At 39.7% G+C, this 16,630-nt stretch overlaps 1 protein-coding gene across 1 annotated transcript; it reads right to left on the minus strand.

The window, feature by feature from the left end:
* Positions 1–3,074: 3,074 nt before the first annotated feature.
* On the minus strand, positions 3,075–15,773 carry tm2d2 (TM2 domain containing 2). The gene is made up of 4 exons (XM_084946619.1): positions 15,418–15,773; positions 14,965–15,055; positions 14,757–14,872; positions 3,075–6,843 (listed from the first exon to the last, which is right to left on the minus strand). The coding sequence occupies exons 1-4, from the start codon at positions 15,648–15,650 to the stop codon at positions 6,630–6,632; spliced, it is 654 nt and encodes a 217-aa protein (XP_084802745.1). The 5' UTR covers positions 15,651–15,773; the 3' UTR covers positions 3,075–6,629.
* Positions 15,774–16,630: the final 857 nt, after the last annotated feature.

The following is a 16,630-nucleotide window of genomic DNA, read 5'->3' on the forward strand; positions in this document are numbered from 1 at the left end:
GCATATAAATAATTACAGCAATATGATGCAACAAACACAGCAGTACTACTAATCCAAAATACTCAAAGCTTCATAGAACTGAAACAAACATTTATTTTTAGGTCCATTCTGCTGCTGATACATACTTTAGGTTTCTGAACATTAAACTGGTTGCTGTGTTTCATAGTGTTTAACTTGAAGGCCCTGAGTACTTTCTCCCACACTGAAAACACTGGAATGATAAAATTATTTGAACATTACCTAATAAGACTGATTCAGGACAGACAATTAGTTATGTTAAACTTTTCTAGCAATCCTTCACAAACAGGGAGCAGTCTGTCTATTCTCTCCATCTGTCAGCTGGTGCTGGCTCTTCCTCCTCCTCTTCCTCACACACTGCTGAGTTTGTCCTGGTGCATCATCAGGGGTGCAAAGCCTCACAGATGATGTGCAGCAGTGGGTCCCTCAGTCTGTCCTCACTCTGGACACTTGCAGTTGTCACACATGGAAATCAAATGTGTGATAAGCTGCAGTATTCAAACACAAGTGTGACTTATAAATACATGTTCATACGTTTATTACACAATCAGAGAGAAAGAAGGAGATAGAGTGCAGGACAGACAGACAGGTGACAGTCTCAGGTGTATACACTGCTACAAAACAGCACAAGAGAAGGAGGATTTAGTGTTTGTGTTATTACGAGTGCTAAACAAGAAGAGTTCCCAGATGGTACAGTGGACACGTGTGACTCCTGTGATTAAAGCATCTTTCTTTCAGCTTAACGAGTGAACTGTCAGCTCGTTCAAACGCACGTTAAAGTCCATTTGGCTCGACACCACCGAACAGAGGCAGCAATATAACATAGCTAACATTAACAGTGCAGTGAATCCTGTTTGTGAATTATACATAAAATCATTACATTCTCTGTAAGATTAAGGTCAACTATTGAACAGCGTATATTTTAAAGTAAAGGCTTTAAAACCAAGCTGACGCTGAAAGTACTAACATCACTAATGTCACATAACTTTGCCGACACGTGGCCAACAGTAATGTTTTAATGTTCTTCATTATTAAACATTCGCACATAAATAAGTGACATAATATTCAGCACTTACTTTTGAAAGTTTACTCTTTAGCCACCCCGCTTCAGGCATCCGCCGTTTTTTTCCGAACAAAATATCCACACCCACCGCCGCGCTATGAATTGTGGGATATATGGGACCATTGGACCACACTTCAAATTTGGGGAAATGAACTGCACATTTGTCAACCGCATTTGGAGTACACTTCGAATTGGGACACCCTTCCTAGCGTCGCTGTGACGTAATCGGTCTCCAAATGCACACTACGAAGCGTGCGGTCGCTGGATTGGGACACAGCCCTGAAGTCCTCCAGAAACCTGGTAATGAACATTTGATTCAGGTGTGATGACCCAGGGTGATATCTAAAACCTGCAGGACACCGGCACTTGAGGCCTAGAGTTTCTCACCCCTGATCTAAACTAACAGCTGGGAAACAAAGTCATTAACATCTATCAGTATTGAAAGACAGAACCCTCCCAGGAGTTAAAGGATTACCAAAATGATTCTATTATTGTGTCAACAACTGATCCATGACGTGTCAAACGAAACCAGAACAACATGTGAAGAACTGTAGCCTCAGCTAAGGTCAGTGTTCATATTTCAACAGTATAAAGAGACTGGGCAAAAATGGCATCCATAGGAGAGTTTCAAGGTGAAAACCACTGCTGACTAAAAAGAACACAAAAGTTCATCTCATTCTTTTCAAAACAACATCATGTTGATCCCCAAGACATCGGGGGATCAACATGTTCTGTGCACTGACGGGACAAGTAGACCAGAGCATCAAGTTCATGCCCTGAAGCACCAGAAAGTTCACCTCTGAATGACTCAAAAAAAAAAATAAAGAAAGAGTGACCTAATCAAAAGTGGGGACTGATTGAATTGTTTTGACATGTTTTAAACATGACATTAGTGCTTTAAAATTCTCCAGTGTTGTTGAATTTATACCGTTCTACAAAGAAGGGTGGGCCCAAAAGACTTACCATTATTGCAAATACTTGATTGCAGTTCTTGCCGCCAAGGATGGCATGGTGGTTAGCACTGTTGCTGGACAGAAGAAGATCCTGAGTTCATTTCTACCATCAGACCAGGGTCTGTCTTTCTTTCTTTGGAGTTTGCATGTTCTCACCGTGTTTGTGTGGGTTCTCCCCGGGTACTTCAGTTTCTTCCCACAGTCCAAAGACATGCAGTTAGTGAGGATAGGTTAATTGATCAATCTAAATTGCCCATAGGTGTGAATGTGAGTGCAAATGGTTGTCTCTCTCTCTGTGTTAGCCCTGCAACAGACTGGCGACCTGTCCAGGGTGTACCCTGCCTCTCGCCGTATGACAGCTGAGATAGGCTCCAGCGCCCCTCGTGACCCTGAAAAAGGATAAGTGGAAGCGGATGGATGGATGGATCAGGTATGTTTGGGTAGAGATTTTTAAAAACTTATGTCTAATAATATGTGTAATATGTCTAATATAAAAATCTGTACATACATAAGCATCACTGACTGATGTAGATTAGAGGAGTTTTTATTATCTAAAATTTAAAATCTATGGCTATCCGGTTATTTCATAAGTAAAATAAATAAATAAAACCAAAGTCAGCAAAACTGATGAAGTGTTTTATGACCACCTGTCAAATACAGTAAAACAAGACTAAATAAGCGCATACAAAATTATTTAAATGTTGGTACCTGTAGTCTGTTTGCTGAAACACTGTGCTAAACCACTGATAGAAAAAAATAGTACTATGTAGTTATATGTGTAATATTTTATAGTATTAATGCGTATTTCTAATGTTTGAAACCTAGCACCTTGAGGCGACTGTTGTTGTGTTTTGGCTCTATATAAATAAAATTGAATTGAATTGTCTGAAACCATAGATAATATCAAAAATGTTTTTTTTAATCATGCCAAATCTATAACCTCAGTCAAAATGCAAAGTACTGAGAGGAGGCAACACACTCTTTTACTGACATTCTACCCCAGCACTAACTAGACTCCAATGAATGTAAAGAACACCATGTCCCAGATACTTTTTATTGGGTAATAAGGACTGTGAACAATGAAAACATGAGAAAGTTTGGATTTTTTTTAACACCATCAGAAAAGGGAACATTGGACCTCCTATGCACACACCTGGTTTAAAGGCTTAAGAGTACAGAAAAGAAAAATACGTCTTATAGTAAACATTGGTCTCAACAATGTACACTACCAATAATATTCCCATGAATTCATCTTTTTTTTTTTAATCAACAGATGAAACATAAATTAGCAATGTGTGGATCAAAGTTAAATAACATTAACACCCAGCTCAGGTGACGCTTCCATCAGTTGGATCCATATCATATACAATATCTATATCTGTACAAGCTGAAAAACTCAAGAAAATATATGTCTCAAAACATATTAATGTAGGGCAAGTGTACAGAGCTTTAAGGAGGACATCACACTAAAAGAGAGATATGGTACCTGGAAAAAACTGTGTGCAGATCTTTTTTCAAGTGGCATATAAACCGTCACTCTATGAATTAAGTGGAAAATTAAATTATGTAAAGCAGTGTTTTAATGCTTCACTCTACAAAGGATGTTTAGCCAGCTGAAAATATATTGCCTGTTGAAAGCACACTCCTGCTGCTGGATGAGTCGTCACATTGACGATGGTGTCTTCTTCAACTTTTTACGATGAGAGCTAAGAGGGTTTTCACATATCCTTAGGTAATGAAATGAGCTCTATCTATGGAACAGCACATAAACCCTGGGTCCTGGTAAAGATTAGAAATTTAACAAAGTGGGAGATGAAGATTTGAATATTTAATGTGAGACCTGAGCCTCACTCCTGAAAGTCAATGGAGATCAAAATTTGTTTTAGTTTAAGACATTCGGATGAGATGAGGTTTTGGAGGTAAATGCTTCCACACAGCAGACTTTTTTTTCCCTTCCAAAAGTAAGGAACCTTGAGTTAATACAGAAGACTGCTACATCGATATCTGAAATGTGACTAATAGGACTGCTGTGCATGTCCATGCCTGCTGTGCTGCTTGCTTGGAGCTCCGATGTTAATCAGTCCAAGTAAAGAAAGAACATATTAAAAAAAAACCTGCAATATATAAATACAGAATTCAGACAGCTCTGGTGGAAGAGGCAAGTGAAGGGTCAATTCTGGTCTGTCGAGTAATTTGACAAAGGGAAAAAGTGATAACTTGTGTATGATGTTGCCCTCAGGAGAAGAAACCTGCTAAGCGTTTTATGGAATGGAAGATTCTTGTTCAGTTTGTAAGTCACATAGGTAACAAAATGAACCGAGCCACAGAACTTGCAGATTTAGGATATATCAACACTGAAGTTTCAATTTTCTATTCCTGAGACATTTATAGCATATACAAGGCTTCCAGGATATGAGGACACATCGACACCACGTGGTCACCGGTGCTGATGTGCTTTAACTTGTTTGTAAAGACCGATTTATGCTTTCTCTGTCTGAGGTCCAGTGTTGGGTAATGTTACTTCTAAAAGTAACTTGTTATATTGCATAATTACAGCATTAACAACTGAAAACTAATTACCTTTAGAATATTTCTGCATTCAAAAAAATAAACCTTTCTATTTGAATTTAGTCTGGGTACACTAGTTATACATCTAGGAGTGTAATCTACTGTAACTCTGAATGTAGCTGATAGTGGCAGCTTGTGCTCTACCACATAACCAGAAACACACCTCATTTACCTCAGAGTGACGGGTTATTGCAGGTGCTTCTTCAAAATGTGAACAGTAGTTCTCTAATGGCTCTGTGGTGTACTGGTTAACACCTTCACTTTACATGGAAGAGGAGCTACAAACACAGCCAGGGGGTCACAAGCTACTCCTAGTGCTGGTCCTCAGCTCGGATAAATCGGGTGTAAAATGTACTGCTTTGGGAATGGATAAAGTGCAGCTGAAAGTACCCAACTCTAATATGTGACTTTGCACTTTACAACACGATACACCCAACACTGCTGAAGGACTGATGTAGGCTTATATCTGTAGGCCATATAAAAGATGGATGAGCAAACATGAGGGGGCAAAGGCTGCGGGTCCATATGTACTCCTGGTCCTGTAACAGTGTATGGGAAAATACCTAGGTGAGGGCCGAGGGTCAAACACTTTCCTGATGAGTTTATGTTATCAGTCACTCATTTTGAGTCATATTTAGTCCTAAGTTTGAGAAAGCAGGATTATCTGAGATATGCTCATTGATTAACAACAAGCTGGCAGCCAATAAGTGTGTGATTTGTCCGATCCACACCGCACACCCGGCTTTAAAACACCAAGATGAAGATGGCCAAAAAGCCTCATCTCGAGGCTTCAAAACGGGTGGCATGATTGACTGTGTCAATTTTTTATACAGGCTATGCTTGAACCAAAAATACCATAACTGATAGTTCTACTTTGTCCTCCCGACAGCAACAAAGAAAGGAGCCTGGTTCATTGTCTTTACTGGATGACATAAACAAGTCCAGAAACTTAAACTGTAGACGCCCGCATAAACAAGGAAGGCGGCCCAAACATCCACTGAAAGACATCAAAAATGAAATACTCGTGAATCACAAACGAACTGAATTGTCCTCAGAATTAGAGTTCATGCTGTCTGCACCGTGAAAAACAAACACACTGTTGCTTTAAATTCTGGATTTCCACAAAACTGTGAGCATGTTTGAGTACATTAAATGAGAGTATAACACGCCTAAAACACAAACTCCCATAAAATCCTCCATTTGGTAGTTTTGCTTTCACACCTCCACCAGAATTGTCCTTTCCTCATGAAATCTCAGTCTGCACCAGCTTTAACAACACTTTTGAGCCAAACGGGCAGCAAAAACTGTTACCCAGGCCCGGACAGATGTGGTATTGAGGCAACCTTTGGATCATGGGGCCTCCGTTTGCTTCCAAATGAACTCTGGTGGCAGCCTGTGCTGTGAAAGCAAACTGATTTCTATCAAGCCTATCTACTGAGCATCAATGCTAAAGAAAGCTGCAAGTCTAAACCCTTTGATATAACATGTTGTGCTTGTGTCCTAATCCATGTGAATCTGTATGCTTGATTAGAAAGTGGGTGTAACAAACCAGCTACACTGGAAATATACTCATCTTTCTCTCCATTGTGGGTACTGACATTCAGGATGCAGGATGACATTCAACAAAATAAAAAAAACAGAAGCCCATTCCAGCAGACCAGAACTAAACGGCAACAATGAATCATATTGTTCCACTCATATCGGACAAAATGAACTGAACTACAAGCATGAAAGTGACCTTTTTTGAGAAATCAGGAAACTGGAAAAACCACCATCACTGTAGCTGTGGTAAAAGCCTTGAGTTTTATGCATTCTCCAAGAACTGAATTTATTTTAATGATAGCAAATTATTCCTCCTTTTTCACTGGAGCTCCTGGGAACCCCATAGGAGCCCTCAGGAGGTCCCCGATTCCACTTCTAGTAAGCCAACTCAGGCAGAGGCCACGTCCTGGGAGTCCTCCTTATTAGGCTGATAAATATCAGACAGCAAAGTGGCCGGAGTCCTTAGTTGCGGTTTGCTGTCGCTCTCAGTAGTATGTGCACCAGTTACTGTAATCGCTGGGCATCAGTCCACCGGTGATAAGCAGAATTAGGTCCACAAACCACCAGATTCCCAGGCCTCCCAGAGTGAGCAGCTTCCCAACCGCAGTCCCTGTGTGGCCCAGGCAGAAACGATCAACCCCAAAACAGCCCAAGAAGAAGGAATACAGCAGTGTGGTGATGAAGTAGTGTCCAGTGTATCTGTAAAACACATGGCAAGAATTTAGATGAGTTGCAAAATGTATTTCATTTACACACCTGGACCTCAGCCAGGTTCCAAAGTTGGAAAGAGTTTAAATCGGCATCAGTTCACTTTATTTCAGGTTGCAGCAAGTTACTGACATTTCACAGTCTGGTTACGACAATCTCATCCTTTGTGGATGCCCCATATGGCTCAAGAAGGTAATAAACAAACACATAAACAGATATATATTTTAATCATAATGATGAAACAAGCCACATGATTAAAAAGAAAAGGTGTAGACCACCTGCAGTTGTGATCTACAAGGAGCGGACAGAATAAAAGAAACACCTGCTGTGTATTGTATAATTGGTGGACAGAGGCACGGGGGAAACTGAGCATTTGAGCCTGGTTTATCCGAAGCCTGGGCGGCAGCACAGTCTTTGTACAGGTGCTGCTTTGATTGTGCCCGTTCACTGCAAATGTCTGATGTCTATGCAGTTACTATAGAGATTAGCCTGATGTGCTCATGAATGCTGTGTGTGGTGTGAAGTTATGAGGGCAAAAAGAAGTTGTGATCCTATGGCTAAACATTGCCATCTAGTGGTGAGCCTATGCTTTGTCACTGTGGAAAAGTACCCTTCCTCGGTCTTTAAAGCACAAATGCGTTCCTCTATAAAAGATCCATGAGAGCAACTTGATTTTGACTTTATAAAATCCTTCCTGTGGAGAAAATTACTGAAGAGGCAAGGTGGATCGTATTCATTTTGAAAATAATGTATACATCAAGAATAGAATAGAATAGAATTCAACTTTATTGTCATTGCACATGCACAGGTACAGGGCAACGAAATGCAGTTTGCATCCATCCAGAAGTGCTTTAGCCATGATATAGATATATTACAATATATATTAGCAATAATATAGATATGTGAGTATATTACAGAAATGGGTCTATTATGGTATGTTATAATGTACACGGTATGAAGTATGTTATGAATATTCTATAACTATAAGTATGTACAGGCTGTAGTGAGTACAAGCTATGTACAGGCTATGAACAGGATATAAATATGAAATAAAAAACTATACAGAAATCTGAGATATACAGTTATACAGAAATGAGAAAGAAGTGACCATATCTGGGTGAGATTGTGGAGTTCTGACTAATAAGGTAATGAATATGTGCAGGATCCACAAACTACATAACATACAGAGACGTACAGCTGCTAATAGACTAGTACACCAATTTCACTGACCAAAACCACAGCACAAACATCTACCACAGAGCAGACCATGTTATTTGTCAGACAACACTACCACAACAACCAGCTGGTCTGTGCAAAGTCAGGCAGAGTGCACATGAGGAAATAAATAACTACACATATGTATCGATACATATGTGTAGTATCGGTCAGGCTCTGAAGTCTATGGCTATCGACTCAATTTTGGAGTCAGCTTCAAGTGGCCATTAGAAGAAAATGCTCTTTTTGGTCCTTGTGTACTGGCTTCATTTTTCAGGTCCATAGGTTACTGCTTGGTTTCAGCGGCAGCAAGATGATGACAAACACACACCAATAAATAAATACATATATGCATACATACATTTTTAAAAAGTTCATTAATAGCCCGAGAAACACAACAAAGGTCTCAAGACACTGTTTAATTCTGTGTAAACAACTGTTATTCCAGGCACAGAGTGAGTCATCCTCTAGTCGAAAGGTCAGGGGTTTGATTCACGACTTGAATTCCAGTCTGAATGTCAATACATTCTTGGACAGGATACTGAACTCCAAATTGCCCCGATGTATCCGTGGTGGCGTGTGATGTTCTGTAGGAACGTCTTTGTGAATGTAGCCTGTAGTGTAAGACTGCGTAATTCAATTTCTAGAACAATAATTTTAAATTAGTCAGAATGTTATCTAAAACAAATGTCGGATTTCAAAGCTTCACAGCTAGAAGATCTCTAAAGTGACAAAGAACGATATAAATATATGCTTTTCATGCCACACTATCAAGATATTGGCGCTAAGGGTCAGGTTGTTCACTGAGAGATAACTTAGAGCTGTAGATAATAAATATTACATTACACCTTCAAAATACGATTTTGGTTAGAGCTGTAACTAACTGTTATTTATCAACTGTGAATCTGTCATTTATTTTTAGATGCCGCAAGTTTAATCATGATCATAAATAACCCAAAGAGTTCATAATGTGCAAAAGAAAAACATTCTCTTATGGGAGGCTGAATGAAATAGCTGTGGTAGTTTCTGAAAAAAATCTGACTTCAAATTAGGTGCCAATTCACTTCCTGTCAGTAAGCTGATTAATTAGATGTTTCATCTCTGATTTGGACATATGAAGGTGTGTGAATAGCAAGTTAATCATTCCTTATGTCTGACAGGAAGAGATCATGCCTGATCAGTGGCTTGAAGTCTAATTTAAATAACAATTTGAGGCTCCAGTCCTGGCTTCAACACCACCACACAGCTGCTAAGAAATCGTAATCTTCTGATAATGTTAATCCTAGCTAGGTACTGAGGTCATGCCGCCATTGTGTGTCAATTTCCTTCTGTCTGTCAGAAACTAAAGGCCAGCCAGACCTTATCATCCAGATAGCAGAAATGAAGTCAACTGATTTTTTGCAACGCTACAACCTTTCAGTTGCTGCAAACACCTTCAAGTCTTACATTTTCAAATGGAGCCTCTTAGTCATACAAAAACATCCGTCTAGCACAACCATCATCCCTGGCTCTGGCTTCTCTCATAGTCCCTTTCCATTAGTACTTACTCAGATTGGCTGAACTTGTTTTCCATTTCAATAGAGTACCACCTAATGTGCGCAGGGTCGTTATAGCAACACGGCCGAATATCCCATTATGTCGTGTATGAGTTTTTGTCAGATTCTGGGACGACGGTGTTGTTTTTTGTGCAGCCAATTCCCTCGTTGCCGGGTTTCAAAAAGGGCGGTTTTGATTTTTGTGAGGGAGACACTCTCATGACTCGAGTGATGCCACTGACTAGCCAATCTGTGGTATACAGTAAGTTGACATTTTTGGATCCCTTGGAGCCCCAGCAGAGTTCAAATCAAATCAAATCAAAATTTATTTATATAGCACATTTAAAAACAACAATGTCAATCAAAGTGCTTCACAAATTAAGAGCAAGTAAAATAATTTACCAACAGTGAGACAACAGCAACACAAGACAAACATAGAAAAAAAAAAGTACTGCAAAAATATCAAAAATATATTACTTTTCTGAAAAGTAATGCAGTACATTACTTATTAATTACTCACTAAAGAAAACAATTTATTACACTACTCGTTACATTACTTTCATGATACTCTGAAACATGACCTCCAATGCATTGGGACTAGAACCACCTGAGAAGCCTCACTGTGATCGCCACTGTACAAAGATATACGTGTAGAAGTGGAGGCTACAATGATATAAGCCTGACTGCTCATCACTGTCTGTGGGAGATCAGCTGGTACGGGGTCAAGAACCAAAGTTGTGTTAGCAGCATAATGATGTCATTTCTGTCCTGGATGCAGTTTGCACTTTACCACAGGGCTGTTGTCCATTAAGGCAATAAAATAAAAGTAATGAATAAGAGTAAAAAGTTCAGTAAAGCAAGTAATAAATGTCCTTATCACAACTCATCAAAAGTTTTCGAGCACTTATTGTAGGAAAAGTGCACAGGAACAAACACGATTTTGATGTTTGTTCAGGTTTTTTTGTCCCCCCCCGTGATGGCTGCCCTTATAGCCACACAGTGGTAATATCCACCATGTTAGTGTAGAGGCTTATACATAACATTGCATTCACATTTGTCTGTCTTTAAATATAGGAATTAATTTACAGGACAATAAATAACTGGTTTTGGTTTAGAATTAATTCACATATCCACATAACACTGCATTCTAAAATAAGTGCGCACGTTTTAGTTTACACTGTTATGTATGATTAATCTTTTGTTTTCTGAGTCACCTTAGTTGCAGCTGTTCCAGTCCCTTAATTAAGGAGCCAAGAGGTGGAAAAGGGGCAGAGCGAGCTTTAAAGGAAGACTGCAAATTGGTTCATGCCATAACGCGGGACCATGGGGGGGAATTGGAGTTAATTATGTTAGGTTTTGTGTGTTTTACCCCTTCTCGTGTTTTTTGTGGGCTGATCAGCCACTATTTAAGTTTCCTCTTTGTCTCGTTAAGTTAGGTCAGTTTGTTTGAGTTATCAGTAGTGTTGTCAACTTTAAGTAGAGTTCTGTTATTTTGACCTCTTTTATGTGCCCAAGATTTTGATTCTTTTTGCACGAGTTAACCAATTATGTTTTTTGGGTTAAATAAAAAAATCATTTTTTTGGACTTTAACCTGTGCCTAAGTTTCCTTCACTGCGCAGTCCACCCCCCACCCCCCCCACACACACACCTATAACTAGTGTTATAGATACCTATAACACTAGTTCACCTTTGGTTCTAAGATGTTACCCAACCATTTGCTACTAGCTGGGACTGCAGCTCCACAGATTGCACAGTCCTTCTTGCTCAGTGTTATAGAAAGAAAGTTTGGTTCTGCATACACTGACTAGTATGTAGTTTGTATCAGTGTAAACTGGCACAACTACCCACAGAGGATAGGCTAACCATGTTCTGTACAGGAGTGTGGATGTTAGCCAGTAAGGAAAGAAGACTGCTGCTGTAGAGCTGCCAGCATCAGCTACACTCAGCAAACCAATGTAGAACGCTTTCACAGTAAGAGGTAGCACACATTTCAGTGGTATTTCAAATAAAACCGGGTTATTGAAAAATGAAATTAATGGTTTCAGTTTCAAATGGCTCACAAGTGAATCACTGCAAAGATCATTTTAACCTCATCTGTTAGGTAAACACTGAAAATTGAGCACACAGTGTTTTCTTGGTTATGTGAAGAGTGTTGTATTTTTTTTTGTCCCACTTAGGTGCCAAGGAAATTAGTCAGCAGGAACATCTACGCTTTTGACACAGATTCTGTCTTAATCTGTCCGCTTGTTTATTTTCCACATAAACCTTTCACAATAAAGCTCAAGATCCTGTTGCAAAATAAACTGAATCATGTGAAAGAGTATGCAGAGTATTTACAGATGAGAAGCAAAAAAGAGCCGCCAGGTGCTAAAAGATAAACCTTAGACTCAAACATTAGAACAGGCTTTTCCCCGCAGCACGCTGTGTAATAAATTTTGGTGATGGAGTTTTTATTTTGGTGATGGAGTTTTTATTATGAATGAATGATGAATTTTTATGAATTATTATGTCTATTTTTTATGCTTAAGGACAACAGATGGAAATTAGCCCTTGGCTATAATCTGGTATGTTTACATTCATGTAATTTTTTATTTTTTTACATTTATGTTCATTAACATGCACTGTCCTAAATAAGTTTAAGAAAAAATACTCACAAAGAAAACGGCGGCTGTTACAACTTATGTCTAAAAATGCATCGTTTCATGCATCGGTTAAAACACTCGACTCCAGGTACATGACGCCCAGCTGGAAACACTTCATGCAAGTCGAGCTGCCCGAGATTCACAGAATTTACAGAAAATGTTAAATTTTTGTGATTTATATCGTTATCGGGACGATAGATGTCTTATATTGGGATATGAGATTTTGGTCATATCGCACAGCCCTAGGTGTAAATATCAAAAACTATGACCATATGTGAGAACTCTACAGTAGAGTAAAACTAGAAAAAAAAATCTACAGATAGGGGAAATTCAGGAGCAGCCATTTATATATTTAAATACATGCTACCCATGTATGGACTACAGACTACTGCACAACACCCTGGCAATCATGTGCTGAAACTGGTCACAAACAAGGTGATGCAACGAAAACCTCCTCGTGATTGCTTTGGTCGCTACTAGATTTCCACTAAAACCCATAGTTTACATCAAAGACACTGACTTGTCAGGAGGGGCAAGTCAGGAAAGGCATCCAGCGTACAAATCTAAGCCAAACATGCAGATTAACAAGAATGACATTCATATACTGGATCGCCCTGGGTTAAAAATGACTCCCTCGCGTGCTGCTGCCCAACAGGGTTCCAGTACTTCTGACTAGGGCTGGGTGATATGGCCTAAAATCCATATCACGGTATAATTTGAAGCATGTGCGGTAACGATATATATCGCAATATATTCTTTTCTTCTGTACAACGTATTTTACACACTATAAGGCACACTTAAAATCCTTTAATTTTCTCAAAAATCAACAGTGTGCCTTATGTATGAATTCTGGTTGTGCTTACTGACCTCGAACCGATTTTATGCAGCACACGGCGCGCAGAAATCTGTCAAAAAATGTTCTAGTACAACTTTGGTAAGCTAAACATGATATGCCATGTTCTGACTGAGAGATTTCTGAAAAAATTAAAACGTACAGCTCTGCTATCACTTCCAACATAAATGAAGAGAGAAAACTAAACAGCAGTGATGTTTGTAGGATTACTGAAGTTGGACTAGCTGGTGTATAATGATGTCCTACGTGATTGCTAGCAAAGCAGCTACATTAGCATAACATTAGCACAGTGAAGCTGAAGGATGAACGCTAACATTTTTCCATTTGATAAAAGTTAACGTAGGGTTTCAGGTGGTTAGGGACAAATGCAATTGCATGGCAGGATGCTATAAACGGACCAAACTTCAGTCAGGAGGACAACTGAGATAATCCAGTCACAATACGAGGTTAGTCATTAACATACTGCAACAACATGGGAATAGAGCAGCTGCGAGAGAATTTAGCATTAATGAATCAATGGTACGGAAGTGGAGGAAGCAAAGTTTTTGGCTTTCCCCATATTCCAAAAGTGCGTCGTCTCTTTGCTACTACTGTCGCCCGGCATAATTTGCAGATGATATTGTTTGCAGCCGCTGCAATGCTTTCGACCAAAATAGGCGCCGCTTGGTGACACCATCAACATGTGCTATCGCGGTAGAGCAGTATAGTCAAAATCTCTACTGCTGGCCAAATTTATATCGTTTCTACTGTATACCGTTTATACCGCCCACCCCTACTCCTGACCTAACAACACCGTCAGACAAAACACCCAAACACAAGCTACAAATTCATAGAATCATCTCAACAGGACAAGGCTCAGCTGTACATCTGCATCTAAAGGATAAAGGTCACTTTTTCCAGAATGCCAATGTTCGCATTCTGGAAAGAGAAGACAGATGGTTTGAGAGAAGTAAAGGAGCCTCATATAGAAGCTATGAGCCACCTACAGTGCAGTCTTAAGATCCCTTTCCTGGCATTTTGACCCCACTCACAACCTGCTTCAGGTGACCTTAATAGCTCACATGATGGTGGGGTGTGGCAATGTCTCACAGAGGTTTGACTCATTGGACCTGGAGACAAAAATGACTAACACCCTTTTAAATACTTTGGCTCATTTGACAACTCACATGCTCAACAGTAGGTCAATAGTAGTCAACAACCCTTCAGAGACCACCTCCAAAGGGGTGCAACCATACTAGGAGTTAAGTAGCTGGCACGCTCAGCTTGTTGTTTTAGATCTGAAGAAGCCTGTTGGATGAGAGGTGAAAACTCTTCATAAACCTGAAGCGCAGCGGCCTTCGTTTTTCAATTTCTCAAGACTACCATGACCTGGATAACTAAAAACCTGGACAGACATTCTTTTCAACATACATACTGTAAATCAAAGCCCAAGTGATTCCTGTGTTCTGGTGTAATGGAAATACTGAGAAAAGCAGCTGATTCATGTTTACATTCACTGAACAACAATCTGTTTGTTCTACATATTTTGGATGCATATGGAAAAAGAGGCAATGTTTGAACATTTAAATATGATGCAGATCCACTCTAAAATGAACCCAGAGAACTTAACATGGTTTTATATGAGGTAACAGCTGTTTATCCAGTGTGGCATCTCTTACTTGATGCAGGGTACATTCTCTCTGAGGAACTCTCTGGGTCCGGCACATTCTATATCATCGAGTGCAGTGCAGAAAACCCGTGTGTGGTTCACCTCTTTTTGGGTCTGGCCACCCCACTAGGTAGAGATAAAAGGCGCAAAGTCAGACATGTTCTCGATTACTCAACACTAACTAACAGTATAATGTCCTAAACACCAACAATACCTACCCCGATGCAACCAACATGTTCCATCTCCTGATAGGCAGTGTAGTTGCCCGCGTGATCCACAGGGTCTTGACAGTAGATGAATTCCTCCGGTCTTCACCACACATTGAATTTAGAAAGAAAGCAAAAGACACAGAGGTATAGTTCAAAGAAACTACGGTGTGTAGTCAAGCCAAACTGAAATGTGTAAAGACAGCCCGAGTTTTGAAGATATTATATTGGAATCTATCAACAAATGTTTTTTTTTTTTTAACAAAAAATAAGTTTGGAAGGGGAAGTGCGGTGCTTCCAGTTCAGTGTTACTGGTGCGTAAGTAGGCATGAATTGGCAGATTTATAAACGTAGTCCTGTGTCAGTTTAGAGTTAGCATTGCCCAATGCTAACATGCTAATAGCTACTTCCAGTTAACAGCATCTCTGAGTTACTTCCAGTTAACAGCATCTCTGAGTTACTTACAGATAACTGCAGAGGACAACGGGTGACGGAGGTTTGTACTCGAGATCCGTATAGTTTGCAGTGTCGGGCGGTTCGCTGGAGGGGAGCAAAGTAGAAACCGGACCGGGAGAAGAAGCAGGAGTCTCCGTTGTCGTCGAATTTTGCGAGTGGATTCCTTCCAAACATTGTAACAATATGGCCGTTAATAGCAGCAGGAACTGTCCGCACATCAGAATATAGCTGACCGAAATCATTGTCAACTCCAAATACTACTAAGCTATTCCTCAAAGCTGTTCATGGCAACATTTGGCTAGCCACATTCAGCTAAAGATGTTTGTTTGGATCTCGATGGCCGTCTCGTGTGAATGGCGTCATCAATGAGCGTCGCGAGATGAAAGTCGTTTCCGTTGAGCTACTTTTTTTTTTTTAATCAAATTGGCTTCGTGTATATCCTAATATTATAATATGATAATATTAAGAATGTCTTGATTGTACGATATAGCTTTAGGTAGTTTATGTTTCTATGTCACAAGAATATGTTGTATATACTAATATATATGTATATATATGTATGTGTATATAAAACATAATGACAGAGATACAACAGTGAGTTGTATCTGTAAAACACAGTGGAGGCTCTGTCGTGGTTTGGGTCTCTATTTCAGCCTGTGGTGTAGGGGACCATGTCAAAATTGATGGAACACAGAAGGGATCCCAAACACACTGCAGATGCAGTAAAAACATACATGGATAGAGCAGGTTCATCATGAATTATCCAAGTCAGAATTTTCATTTGGTGTGCCTCCTCAACTCGTATCTCTAAACAAGCTGCAGCTGTGTTTTTAACAGTGTTGGGTAAGTTACTTTAAATTAGTAACTTAGTTACATTACTAGTTACTTCTATCAAAAGTAACTCAGTTACTTCAAGTTACTCGTTACTTTCAGAGTAACTAGTTACTAGGGAAAGTAACTTTGGTTTTACTCAGAATTCTCTTGTTAATGTGTTGCTTCCGTAACTGGATACCCAGCAAGATTGCCAGTCTTCTAGCTTGCTTACTTGCCACAACTGCACTGTGCCACCTACCAACAGAAAGGAAAAAATAATGTGCACATTTCCACGAGAGAAATCCCACACCTGATTCTATCCTAGCCTGCTTTTTACATCCAACACAAAAACTGCAGTCGTGGTGCTTTCGATTGTACTCAGAACTCGGAAATTCTGCCTTCTGAATAG

This window comes from Perissodus microlepis, chromosome 12, assembly GCF_051167445.1.
Source record: "Perissodus microlepis isolate ML-2025 ecotype Zambia chromosome 12, ASM5116744v1, whole genome shotgun sequence".
Lineage (NCBI taxonomy): Eukaryota > Metazoa > Chordata > Actinopteri > Cichliformes > Cichlidae > Perissodus > Perissodus microlepis.